General features: G+C 40.9%; 1 protein-coding gene across 2 annotated transcripts in view; it reads left to right on the top strand.

Moving 5' to 3' along the window:
- The window catches only part of LOC108791252 (transducin-like enhancer protein 1), a 50022-nt gene extending 37890 nt beyond the window's left edge, over positions 1-12132 (top strand). For both annotated transcript variants that reach the window (XM_018561684.1, XM_018561685.1), the window contains exons 16-21: positions 3220-3469; positions 5663-5910; positions 9471-9618; positions 9983-10133; positions 11371-11447; positions 11885-12132. In XM_018561684.1, coding sequence (XP_018417186.1) covers positions 3220-3469; positions 5663-5910; positions 9471-9618; positions 9983-10133; positions 11371-11447; positions 11885-11992 — 982 coding nt within the window. In that variant the 3' untranslated portion in view covers positions 11993-12132. The remainder of the gene's footprint in view (positions 1-3219; positions 3470-5662; positions 5911-9470; positions 9619-9982; positions 10134-11370; positions 11448-11884) is intronic.
- Positions 12133-13655: the final 1523 nt, after the last annotated feature.

Genomic DNA, 13655 nt, shown 5'->3' on the forward strand with positions numbered 1-13655 from the left:
TTTTTTTTTTTTATTTAAGTCAGGACATTCTTAAGGCCTTATTCAGATTTGCAAATTGCGTGTGTGCGCGTTTTGATGCAGTGAAACAAGTCTTGCTGCATCTTTAATCCTCACAACTTTGTTAGAGTTCCAAAGGAGCACGTGTACAGACCATATAAAATGTACATATGTCCAGCTAAATGTACAACACCTTCATAAGGTTCGGAAGTGGAAGCCTGTATAATTCTGACTTGTGCTTTGAGGAATGTTTCCAGTAATTTGTTGAACCCTGGCCAAAAAGAATTCGGGAAGTTCTGAAAGCAAGCGGTGATATAAACCAATACTTGGTTGGTTTACCACACAAAAGTGACCACTCTGTATACATATTTGGCTTGTAAGTAGGTTTTAAATGTAATTCTACTAAGGCCTCACGTGGATGCGCGCAGCTGTACTGCGTGCAGAAACCTGCGCCCAGAAGGCACAGCTGGTGTGTGTGTGTGTGTGTGTGTAGCCACCTGTACAACTCTGACCGGACACGGCTACACAACACCCCAAACTTACTCATCCATACAGATATGAATGCCCTTGGATGCGGACAGTCTGCGTCCCAAGTAGGTGCATCCATACCTGTAAGGATGTGCAGGTTTGGGGTGGCGTGCAGCCATGTCTTGTCATTTGAATTGAACAGGCGGCCATGCGCACCAGCTGTGCCTCTCTGCAAGGACGTGCACCTCCGTGTGAATGAGGCCTAAATAGTGGTTAACTGAAGATGTGGCTAATGCTGGATGCACTGGCTATTCCTGTATTTTACATGTAAACTCTTGGTGTGCTTTGAACAACCCATGTTGCATAAAAGATTCATGAGCAAAACCCGCCTGATCTATGGCTTGATCAGGATGTTATTCATGTCAAGCACTTTCTTTTAAAGCACCAACCAAATTAAGGCTTTTTTCCTTTGGATAAACTTTGGTCAGACTTTCTGTGTGTCCATTTAGGAGATTTTACCCAATTTCCAATCGTGGTAAAAGATGTGAGGGGAAATTGGTAAAAGTAGTAGAGAGGAGCTTCTGAGCTATAAAAAATACAAAACTGTGATGGGTTGTGAACAGTTGGCTAAAGACGAGTGTTTGGCTCTTTGTTTTCCTCTGATTACTTTGGCGAGCTTGCTTAGTTCTCTGTAAGTCCAAAGTTGGTAACTTTTTTTTATATTTATGGAACCTGCAAATCTAGTCTGCCAGTTTGAACTCTCCTCCTCACAAAATAATTTCTTTCCATGCAACTTAAGCACACAATACACATTGCAATCTTGATTGCGCGTTCTTTAAATTTACTAAAGCTTTGTAATATGGAGACCTACCTAAGCTCTTAGATCAATTTGCATCCAATCGGGCAAGCTTTTACACTGTGTAGTTGTTGGTAGCCCTAAAGGAGATTGTGCAGTGAGCTTATGTTGCATGGAAACATGTTATGAACCCTCTGTGTTTAAGTAAATATGTAAGAATCATTTGGAATGTTAGGTGGAGCATTGTTCTTTTCTGTGGATAGCCATTCAGAAGTAGTTATTTTGTAAACTCAAAAGGGTAGTACAACAGATGCAGACAACAGGTGTGAGACATCAAACTGAGTTAACAGTAATAAGAAAATTTTCTTTTGGCAAGTGAAAACCTTATTGTCCACAATCTTGGTATGGTGCTGTAGCTTTTCATTGCTTTAGAGGATGCTCTTTACAGGTTCAGTTTAAGGTCTGATGTATCTTTTGTGTGCATTCATGATGTAGTGTTAAACTTTACCTTTTGCTTTTATTTCTTGACATGTAGTCCAAATGACGGTATATGATCTAGCCATAACTGAGAAATATATATTTTGCGCTGTTTTTTGGATTAGCTGTTTGGAAGAAACCAAAATGATAGAGGTGTGGGCAACTTAAACTTTGTCATTCCTTTTTAGGTAGGTTCATCTTCTGTTGTCTATTGCCACTGTATGTGGAAAAACAGTTTTGTGCCACACAAGATAATCTTGGTGTTTTATAGGAAGAGCAACATGAGCTGTCCATGCTCTCTGATATTCCAGATCAATAATGCTTTTAAGCGACCACAGACTCTTACATTTGCCCTGCCATTGAACTAAATGACCCGCAAGCCACAGACACTTAGAGAATTTATCAAAGAGGTTGGCTTGTATCAACTTCCAGTACTCCTCCTTGTTTTTTATTTCAGGGTCCTTCATTATTTTTTTTTTCTTGTTGATACTCTTTAAACAAGGCAAGTATTATTACCCTTGTAATATACTGTATTTAATTTGCCTTTTGGCATAAAGGTCAAATTAAATTACTGGAGACCTTATGACATAGGCATCCATATTTATCTGATCTGTTATGCCAGTACATACTTTAGATCATACAGTTGGGCGCTTGCTGTTCGCTTGAGTTGGTCTGTGATTTGTGCTTTTTCCCGGGCACAGTTGATAGTTGCAAGAGAAATGATGTACACATTTCTTAATGTTGCATTCCTGCCCTGGTGCTTGCATGCAGACTTCCGTAAGAAGTTATTGAGTCTTGATACCTGCATCCACCTTAATTGGACCATGAATATTATTTATTATTATTATTATACTGTATTTATATAGGGCCAATAGTTTGCGCAGTGCTTTACAATATAAGGAAGACATTACAATCACAATACAATTCAAGACAAGATGGTAGGGAGGGCCTACAATCTAAAATAGTTCATGCAGTGCACCTTCAAGCTCTAAGCTCCAGCAAAGTTTAAGCAAAAGTGCTTAGATTTTGTTGGATGCCCTAGCAAACACCTGTGGGCAATCTAGGTAGAACTGGGTTTAACTGTGGATTAAATACTACAGACAAGTACATTATTAGATTAGCATTTATTTAGCTTATATAATTGCTTTGCCAGCTCATCCTCTGTGGTGACATTTAGAGGCAGAAGAAATTCTTCCATATAGGAGTTTATCTGTAAGCTTAACGATTTAAATTGCACAGCAGAAGTTTTCTCTTAATAACCAATTAGTTATTGCATGCTATGAAGTGGAATCACTAAAACCAAGGAAGGCTGGGAGGTAAATAAAGTCTTCCCGGACTTCACTGTAGGTAAATGCCTTTTGCTAAGCAATAATAGAATGCTGTGTTTGAATACAGGAACAATACTGTGCTTATTGGTGAATTAAAATATATTTTACTTGTCAGCGTCAAGTTATTTTCCCATCCTTCTCTCACACCCACAGGGCCTACTCTTTCCATGTCAGTGCAGATGGACAGATGCAACCGGTTCCCTTTCCCCCAGATGCCCTTATAGGCTCTGGGATCCCCCGACATGCCAGGCAGCTTCACACGTTAAACCATGGAGAAGTGGTCTGTGCCGTGACCATAAGCAACTCTACTCGTCATGTCTACACTGGAGGAAAAGGATGTGTGAAAGTTTGGGATGTAGGGCAGCCTGGTACTAAAACTCCTGTGGCACAACTTGATTGCTTGGTAAGGCTTGATGATGCTCTTCAATTTTTTTTTTCTTAATATGAATATGGTAAGATTATATAGATATATAGATATAGATATATTTGATCATACATTCTTTAGTACTTGACATTTGATGCAGACACTGATCGACCTGTAGCTTCTGACATTGTCATTAAGTGAACCTGTGCTCACTTTAACTTCCTCAAGTGGCAGGAAGAAATCCAAAGAAGGCATCTAGAGGTGTCTGTATACTATGGTCAGATACCTTGTGGACCTCTCTGGGTGCTTTCAAACTGGAAGAACTCTAATACATAATTGATGATTTCCGTTCCCAAACTTGTGATTGCCTCCATGGGAAATCATGGTGATTGCCTCCTGGGGGGATTCATTAACATCTATAGCTAAAGCCCGGAAGAAGGGGGAGGCTTTCCCCCTGAAAAACCTTGGCTGTGTCCTGATGTACTTAACCAATAAACATTTCTAAAAACACCTTTTAAGCGATATGAACATTTGTACTAGGCACTCTTTAATACACATCCAATAGTCGATTTGTCTTATGAGTGATCAGTTTGTCGTGAATGGAGAGGTAGTAGCTTAGGACCAGAGTGTAGGGTTCATTTGCACCGTGCTTTCGCTGCCATTCTGTGTCCTGGAAGGAAGACTCACTCGACTGTATATCCATCCAATCATTTCTACTTTCAACGCTCCAGCGCCATCATACATACATCCATCAGACTCGTGCCTCACTATTGGTCAGTGAGGCTGTCCATCACAAGGATGGTCCATTAGTTAGGCATGGGAAGGGGCAGGATTAACGGAGAGTACAGGTTAATGGCAATTATCAAGCAGAGTAAGTGTTTTAAGAACTTTTGAGAAGTGACATCTAGACAGTTGATAAGTATCTTGTTTGGACTGAGGGCTATTTTTTATTTTTATTCTAGGTCGCATGCATTAGATATACATCCTCGTTAGTTCCCTGTTATTTTATGAAGATACAAAAGTAGACTGTTTTTTGTTGCGCTCCATTCTATGGTAATATATACAAACTCAGTAGAGTAGAGATTAGAGTAGATAGTATTTAAAGTAGAGATTAATACACAGTAATTTCTTTGGGGGAAGAAAACTGCAGGCGTTGAGCCTAGTATGACCAACTTTTCAAGCATCTTCAGAGTTTGTGTGTTCTGTGCAACATTGGGAGTGCTGAACGTTCACTACTACCTGTCTGTGTAACAGGATGTTTCTAGTGCACAAGATAATGGCATTTCAGTTGCTTATTGAGCCTGGGGGCTGACAGAAATAGGTTGTACGTCTGCATGATGTTGAATCTTGTTCTATGTAGCCCATAAACATTACAATAATTGACTCTAGAAATGAGGTGTGCATGACCATAATGCTTCATCAGTAAAGCCATTTAAAGCTTCTACAATCTCTGGTAATGGATTTATGTAGATTAGAGCTTTAGTAGTTACTTGATTAGGGTATATTTATTTAAATAGAAGAGTTAGCCACAGAGGTGCTAAGAGCCTGCGCAGGCCGCAGGGCAAACAACCTTTTTAGGCCACCTTTTCCTCCCCATGTTGTTCCAAGACGATAATAAAAGGAAATAATTGCCTAGTTCAGTGACCTGCTGACAAGATGCTTTCCTTGTCTCCTAGATGTTAAATGACAAGCAGCTCTTATGTGTATACACATACGTGTATGTCCCAACATGACTGCTTCGTCCAGTTTTTGTCTTTTGAGTTCTTCCAGACGGGAATATATATTATACATACACACACGCTGTTGTAACTTAGATATTGAAATGTCTGTAATTGTGGGCTCCAGTAGATGTGTTGTAAAAGTTTGCATCCTGCCTGATCTGATGAATAATCCTATTCTCACTTTCATCAGGCCCAGGTAACTATTAGCAAAAAAGTATTTAAGCTGCCTGGGGCACCTCTGTCTCAGGAGCAGGATCTAAATTCTAATACTCTACTATCTGAGAATAAGAGAGTATATGTGTTCTAACATCAATTATGAAAGATTTTATTGCTATGACTATTGCAAAGTAATGGCTGCCTTTTTTGCTCGTGTCTTTTACACTTTCTCTGTCTAGGTTATAGGACGTTCATTTTTTTTTTTGTGTGCATGTAAATATTTATGGACACTAATAACATGTGATGTTCAGTATGTTGTGCTGGAGATGAATAACATATTTGTATATCATTGTAGAACCGCGACAATTATATTCGCTCTTGTAAGCTACTTCCGGATGGCCGCAGTTTGATTGTTGGGGGAGAGGCCAGCACCTTGTCAATATGGGACCTAGCATCACCTACTCCAAGGATAAAGGCAGAATTAACATCCTCTGCTCCTGCTTGCTATGCCCTTGCGATTAGTCCAGATGCCAAGGTCTGCTTCTCTTGCTGCTCCGATGGAAACATTGTTGTATGGGACCTACAGAACCAGACCCTTGTCAGGTAAGATTTGACGAAACATAATTTTCTTTCTCATTCATTGAGATTGAGGGACACAGTAATTCAAAGACAGCCGGGTTATACTGCTGCCTTCAGGAGGATTGGACACTGGAAAATGAAAACATTTGTGATCCCTCATACTCCCAACATTCCTTAAGTTTTTTTTGCTAGTGTCCTAAGATTCTACCCTTTTTTTTTTTTCTCTTTTTTTTTTGTACTTTATCTTCAAACAAGATTCCTGCTACATTGCTGCGGAGCTGGTCTCTCTATGATGCTGTCTGGTTCGACTATTTCTAAGCCTGACTTTAGAGTGCTGTACCCAGACCCTGCTGGACAGGATTTGCGGTGCTATCTTGGAGCTTGACCTTCTAGCACTGGGCTCTGCATTGTGGCTCTTTCCAGACCAGAGTGTATTGTGCGCTCTCAAGGTCCATAGCCGTGAACCTGTCTCTGCAGTATCAGTATGGTTCCAGTGAGCCTGGTTCCTTTCTTAGGAACCAGACCTTAGCCTCATTTGGAGTGGCCCCCTCCTTAGTCTTATCCCGGGAGGATTTCACAGCAGTTATGCAGGATTTTATAGGCCAAGTAGCAAATTCAATGCTGGCTTTGACTGCAGAGGCCACAAATGTGCTTTTGCATCTTCCTTTGCAGTATCTTAATCTGATCTGCTTGTGGCTTTAGAGGATTTTAAACCCTTAGCCATCAAGGCTTTGTCTGATGCTGAATCTCTCAATCCAAATGGGTAAGTCTACACAAGAGGAGTCGCAGTCTTTTGCTTTCAATTCCAAACTTGAGGAAACTGTTGGCCATTTTTTATGTGGCACACACCACTTTAAAACAAGGATCAGCCTGTTCAACCAATCTTCAGTGGGAGCTGCTGTCAATCATTACAACAGGGCTGGGCAGGGGGCATGACAGTCAAATGAACTATGAGATACAGGATGCATCCTGTAACTCCAAGCAGAAGGGAGAAACTGCTGTTAGTGACGTGTGCACCATCTTCTAACTTACTACAAATGTATGCCCCCTCTATGGGGAACATAGGCAGGTGCCATATATATCACTAATAACGGTTCTTCCTTCCTGCTTGGATTAACAAAGTTGGTAAGGTTGAATAAAGGCACTGGCCCATCCAGTTCAACTGATCTGTGTGTGTAAACATATTGCTAACAACTCCCATATCCCTGTATATTCTGTAGTACAGGATGCTGCCATGTCTACCCCATAGTTATTTTGGCAGCCCTACCCCATGTCCAGCCCTACTGTGTTGATTGACAAGGCCTTCTTCTAAAAGTCACTGTCAATCAACACACACTAGCTCAGAAGGGAAGGGGGGGCAGTCAAACTATAAGAGTTTGACTGCAGCATCCTGTAACTCCAAGCCAGAAGGAGGAGCCACTGTTAGTGACATGCACACCACTTGTCCACAGCTATGGGGAAAAGGGCAGCGAGCGTGTATGTCTAGCAAGTGGGCAGGCAGCACACACTTCACTAACTGTGTCTCCTCCTTCCTGACCATTGTTTAAAACCTTAAAGGTCTTTACCTTATTTAACAGTTGGCGTGTATAGTGGCGCGTTCACAAATACTTAAAAAACTGGGATATCCTCTACAGCAGGGATGTCCAATCTCCAGCCCTCCAGCTGTGGTGAAACTACAAATCCCATGAAGCATCTCTCTCCAGGAGTCATGTCTGAGAATTTTGCAAAGCCTCATGGGATTCGTAGTTCCACCACAGCTGGAGGGCCGCAGTTTGGACATCCCTGCTCTACAGGGACAGTCAAAATCTTGGTAAGACATAAAATGGCTAAATCCACTGAGTACAACCCAAATTTTAAAGACCTTTTGTAGATAAAAATCCCCTTTCCAAGGCATTATTCTCCCTTCTCGTGTTTTCCCTACAGCCTGCCATACCCATCTGCTAGACTTTAGGCGTCTGGTTCCAGGATATGTCCCGGGAACCTGGATCTATCCTCTCAGATACTGCTGTTCAACAGCTTGAGCTGCCTGTGGCCCTCCTACCGAGTTGATGGGTTAAGGGATATTATGTGCTTAATGTCCATAATGAGGCTCCTTTTTGGTCTGCACAACATCAGTGCAAGAAAAACACCTAAGATTTTTTTTTTTTTGCAGACTAGCTGGAAAGTGTGCTGGGAAATCCGCCTTTGTATTGGGTCCAAAATGTGGTATCAAGGAGCTACAAGCTGGCATTTCAAACTCTGCCTGCCACCTGCTTCATGTTGTCAAAACTTGTTAACGTCACTGCAAAGACTAGCGGTTCTTCACATTGTTCTGCACAGCATCTCTCTCAAGGGGTCTTAGCCATAATTCTGGCTAATAAAAGGTTCAAGGGTTTTTACTCAAACCTGCTTACTGTTCTCAAAGCAAAGAGATATATATGGCTTGCCTTGATCTGATGGCTCTTAACGCTTTCAGGTACGAAATTCCACATGGAATCTACCAGGTCTGTCATTGCTTCCAGGGATCCCCATGGACATCAAAGATGTGTATTTGCATGTCCCTACCTTTCCAGTGCATTAACATTTCATGCATTTTCTGGTGGGCACTCAACGTTACTAATTCTGTTGCCCTTCCATTTGTTCTATCCACTGTGTTCCAGGTTTTCACAAAGGTTCTAGCCCCTGTACTTCTTTTGCTTCACTCTTGAGCATTCCCATATTTGGATACTTGGACGACCTCCTACTGAGAGAACAAGCAGCACAGACTTTTTCAGTCAATGTCCATCAACCTTTTCAAACATTGCAGAGATTTGGATAGAGCATGAACCTCCAGATGTCAACATGACTTATCATTTAGGAGTACCTAGATACTTCTCTGTCCGAGGTCTTCCTTTCCATGTTCTGAGGCTACAGTTTAGGAGTCAACTGACCCTTTGTTTTTGGATGAGGGTCCTGGGCTTAATGGTGGCCTCTTTCTATTTACCTAGTTTCACTCCAGACTGTTGAGACACCACATTCTCGAGGGTAAGGGACAAAATGCTCAGTCTCTGGACCATTGTATGCACCTGCCCACCAAAAATCAGCCTTACTGCATAAGGGTCTGTGTTGATGGGAGTTTGTTTGCATCAGACCTGCTTCTTTCCACATACAGGTTCATAGGAATGTAAACGCTTAAAGCAGGTCAAATGCAGGTTAGAAAGAGGTCAACTGCAGGTCAAATGCACCTGTGAACAATTCTGAATAATCTCGAAAGCACCTGGCTGATGTCATGAGCGAGCTTGCTTTGTCTATCAAAACAAACCCAAAACCTGTCAACACAGGCCCATACATTAGAAAGTGACATATTTTTCTGTCGGCTATGAAAATTATGATTGGTTCTGCTGAGTTCTAGTTGGGACCAACACTGCAACTGCTTTCAGAAATTAAATACTCTTTTCACATATTTGAAGTCAGTTCACAGAGTAGTAATACAGACGCAAAGTTACGTAATAAGGAACTGAATATGATGTATGCTTCATATCAGTTAATACTAACCATTATAAGATGTACTGTCATGTAGACTTTTTCAAAGGTACTTAAGTAAAAAAAAATTTTTTTTTTTAAAGACAATTTCAAGGACACACAGATGGTGCCAGTTGTATAGACATTTCTCATGATGGCACCAAACTATGGACTGGTGGTTTGGATAATACAGTTCGCTGCTGGGACTTGAGAGAAGGAAGGCAACTTCAACAACACGACTTTAATTCCCAGGTACTGGTTGGAATCAGAAAGGTTTGGGGGGAAATATAGTAGCATGTTTGATAAAGTGCTTGAAGGGTTGTGATTTGTTTTGCTGTGTGGGGTGTTGAAGTGGATCAGAGGTCTTTTTGAAGGTAACGAAGTAGGGGTTTTTTCTTTCTAGGCTGTCTGCTGGATTTAGGGTAGTTGCCATTTTGCGGTAAAGCTGAACATGTTAACTAGCCTAATGCCAGACGTCAGTAAAGTCTATAGATATTGCCTGGGAGTCTCCAGAGACCAGCATTTAGCTTGGTGACAGACTTGCTGTAAAACTTTTGTTTGTGTGATATGTTTGGTAAAGTTAACTTTTTTTTTTTCTTCAATTTTGCACCTGCAGATCTTCTCATTGGGCTACTGCCCTACTGGAGAGTGGTTGGCAGTTGGGATGGAGAGCAGTAATGTCGAGGTCCTTCACGTTTCCAAACCTGACAAGTACCAGCTGCATCTGCATGAGAGTTGTGTCCTGTCCTTGCAGTTTGCTTCCTGTGGTAAGTTCTCTGGGGAAGCCAGCTGTGAAGAGCTATTTTGTAGGCTGGTAAAATAAAACCATTAACAAGCCTGTAGTAAACAGAGGGTGAAGCAAAAAGTGAAGGGGAAACGCAGGAATGGTGTTTTTTTTTTTTGTTTTTCTTTAATTTCTTTTGTTTTTCTGAAAAGGGAAATATTTTCATCTGAGCTTTACTCCAAAGAACACCGTTGGCTGCTAAAGGTTTTTGAAGCACAGCCATAAACAGAATTACCTGAAATTAGAAAATTATAACAATAATGTATTTGCCCATTGCAGGGTTTAGTTTATTGCATGAGAAAAATCATGGCTGTCCTAAGCTGAAAATCCTTTTCCACTTTTGGCAGCCTAGAGTATGCACCCATTAATAGTGGTTTATTGATGTGAACAATTGCTGGAAATAAATGAATTTGCTGTTGCACTAGCCTTTGAATGGAAATGTACAGCATAAATAAAATGGAAATACATTCTAAAGAAAGGCAAAGACGTCGAGTCCCACTGTACAGACATTTAAAAGAATGTGATAGGCAATAATACTAGCAGATGTTATTGTTTCAAACACCATATTTAAAAAATGTAAAGCTAGTTGATATCAGTGAAAAATCAAGCCCTGATTGCACAATGTATTAACATTTTAAAACAGTATGCATAGTCTCGGTCTCTAGTTATGTGACAATAACTGGTTCTGGTTTATTGCAACTTTTGTCTATTCTTTCTTGTCATCTGTGTCCTACTTTGCTCCTTCACATTTTGTCTGCTTTGACCCAGACCATTTTGTCCTTTTCAGACCTAAGCTCAGGTTGACCCCAACGTATGTGTATGGTGCATCTATGCTGAACTTGTGACACTGTTGCTTTGCTACTTGCTCCATACCCTGTCTCCAGCTATTCTGACAGTAAATGACAGCTTCTGATGGGATAGAATTCAGCAGCAAAGGATAATTCCCATCTTTGGAGACAATATCCTAGCTCTGTTTTAAGCTCCTGCTTACACAGGGTTTTCCCCTCATCTGCCACCATCCTGACTGAAGTATTGGAAGAAGAGGAGGTGGGAAAGTTGGTCTTTGTGAAAGTAGAGAGGCCAGTGTACTGTAGGATGATCATGCTCTGCAAATCAAGGAAGTTGGGACACCATCAGCAATTTGTTAAAATTGATTTTTGATGCAATATTAATGTACGACACATCTGGAAATATAACAATGGTAATCTGTTTGTTTTCAGGTAAATGGTTTGTAAGCACGGGAAAGGACAATCTGTTAAATGCATGGCGGACTCCATATGGTGCCAGCATTTTCCAGGTGAGTGAATTGTTAGACTCATTTTCCTTTTAGTTAAACCTTTTGTTCCACTTTGCTGCAAGGAAGTAGTACATTCTTATGATTTAAGTAATTATATATAATTATATATGCACACGCACACACGTGCCTTATGGTGGTAGGACTGGGTGCATTGTGGAAATATGCTAAAGTTGCCATCCAGACTTTCTGGGATGATCTACTGCCTACCTACATCTTTTTGCAGTGTGCATTTTAACATTAACCCAGCAAAGCACACTTTTGTTGTACTTAATATGACATGAGTAGTGATAAATGGGTACAAAAATGTTGTATTCACACTTTATCCTCTGTTGAGAGAAATGGTAGAATAAAAATTGTCAATACATTTTGAGTACCTTTTTATCTATTGGACTGAGTCCTACGCTTGACTCATTTTTTTATTTTATTTTTTTTTACAGTCAAAAGAGTCTTCGTCTGTTCTGAGCTGTGACGTATCCACTGATGACCAGTTCATTGTCACAGGTTCTGGTGACAAGAAAGCCACAGTATATGAGGTCATCTACTGAAGACCTCTTTCTTCAGTATCAGTCCCCCTCCTACTGCACGGACCCATGGGGGGTGATCATCTGTTTGGGTTAGTTCTGTTTTTAGGTGTACATTTTAACAGTATCAGCCAGCGTGTATTTAATAATAAAACTGGAGAAAATTGTCAGTTTGTCTCTTTCTTGTTACAAAAGAAACACATGCCATATTGGCAGCTATTCATTCTAGTCATGATTTGAGAGGGTGGTAAGACTTTAGTGAATTATAAGATGTAAGTACTTTTCTGTGAAGTAAATATCTTTTTTTTCCCACAAATAAACTTGTCTAATAAAAGATCCCTTGGGAATTTTCTGCATTTCCACTTAAATGGTTTCTAAAAGGTGATCTGATTTCTAGGCATACGTCTTAAAGACCAGCATTCATTTAACAAACACATCCACACGTCATTTTAAATCATTTCTTCCTTATAGTTATGGCAATGTAAACAGTCAAGATTTATTGATGGAAAATATTTAAAACATTTCTAGGGAGCATGATAAAGAAAACGGAATTTGGAATCAGGTTTTCCAAACTTTCAGTTGTACGTTCATAATATTTTTGGTATGGATTTCACCCTCTCTACTTTAATTATAAAAAAAAAAACCAATGGAGATCACACCTTTTTTGTTAAAGTGTAATATGACTAGGTCAAAATATTTCAGAAGAGGTAGCTTTAGAGACTGCAAATGTGTTTCTAAAGACTGGTTTTCCAGGTTGCTGGTCTGGCTTGTAATGTGCTCAGTCTTTGGACCCTGCATTTGGCACTTTGTACAGTGTGTGGCGCTAGCCATACGGTGCTAAGTCCCAGACAGTGATCTATATCTGGAGCTCTGAGCCCGAAGACTGCTCGTGAGGAAGCCCATCTGGAGGGGAATATCAAGTGGTTGGTTCGTGCTGACTGTTGCACATTGTAAGGATCAAAAGCCCTACAGGTAAGCCTCAGCCAGTCCCCACAGGTACCAAAGAGGCAACCCCAGTTCCCCAGAGTTCCAACTGCAGCTCCAGTGCAAATTTGGTGTTGTACTTTTAGAAAGTCTAGCTTAAGAAATTGAATTTGACGCAATAGGTTGTTTCACATGCAGCCTAGGTGCCAGGGGAAGGGGGGGGGTCACACAGTCTGATCTGATCCCTGCTCTGGTGATAGTCCTGGTTTGGTATACATTCAGTCCAGTGTCTTAAAAGGTGCTCATGACTAATGCCAGCCGGTTGTTCTCGGCTGGAACCCTGGAGAGCCTCTTGGTCTAGGGGACCTGGTCGGTGGCGGAATTGCAACTCCCAGTAAACCTCCCAGGTGCTCAGAGTAATTTGGTTGTCTCCAGCACTGGACCTCCCAATTGCAGGGTCATCCAACCAGGATTCAGATGTGGCTTGCATCCACCATCAAGGAGGCACCAGAAGTCGCGTGACTCAGAGAAGCAAACCTGGTTCTGTCCTTGTCTGCTGTTCACATTCCAGGCATGAAAAATTCTATGATTTGGAGGGCAACTTCCAAGTAAACTTACAAAACCCTATGCTTATAAATTCCCTTACATTTTAGACCTCGGCAGGAGAATCTACAGAAAGGACTTAAACTCATGTACTTAGTAACAAGTAGTACAAATTACAATTGGTTACAAGTTGAGCACAATTTTTTCCAACATTGAACCC

Source organism: Nanorana parkeri, unplaced genomic scaffold (assembly GCF_000935625.1).
Source record: "Nanorana parkeri isolate BGI_ZX_2015 unplaced genomic scaffold, ASM93562v1 scaffold537, whole genome shotgun sequence".
In the NCBI taxonomy this organism is placed as follows: domain Eukaryota; kingdom Metazoa; phylum Chordata; class Amphibia; order Anura; family Dicroglossidae; genus Nanorana; species Nanorana parkeri.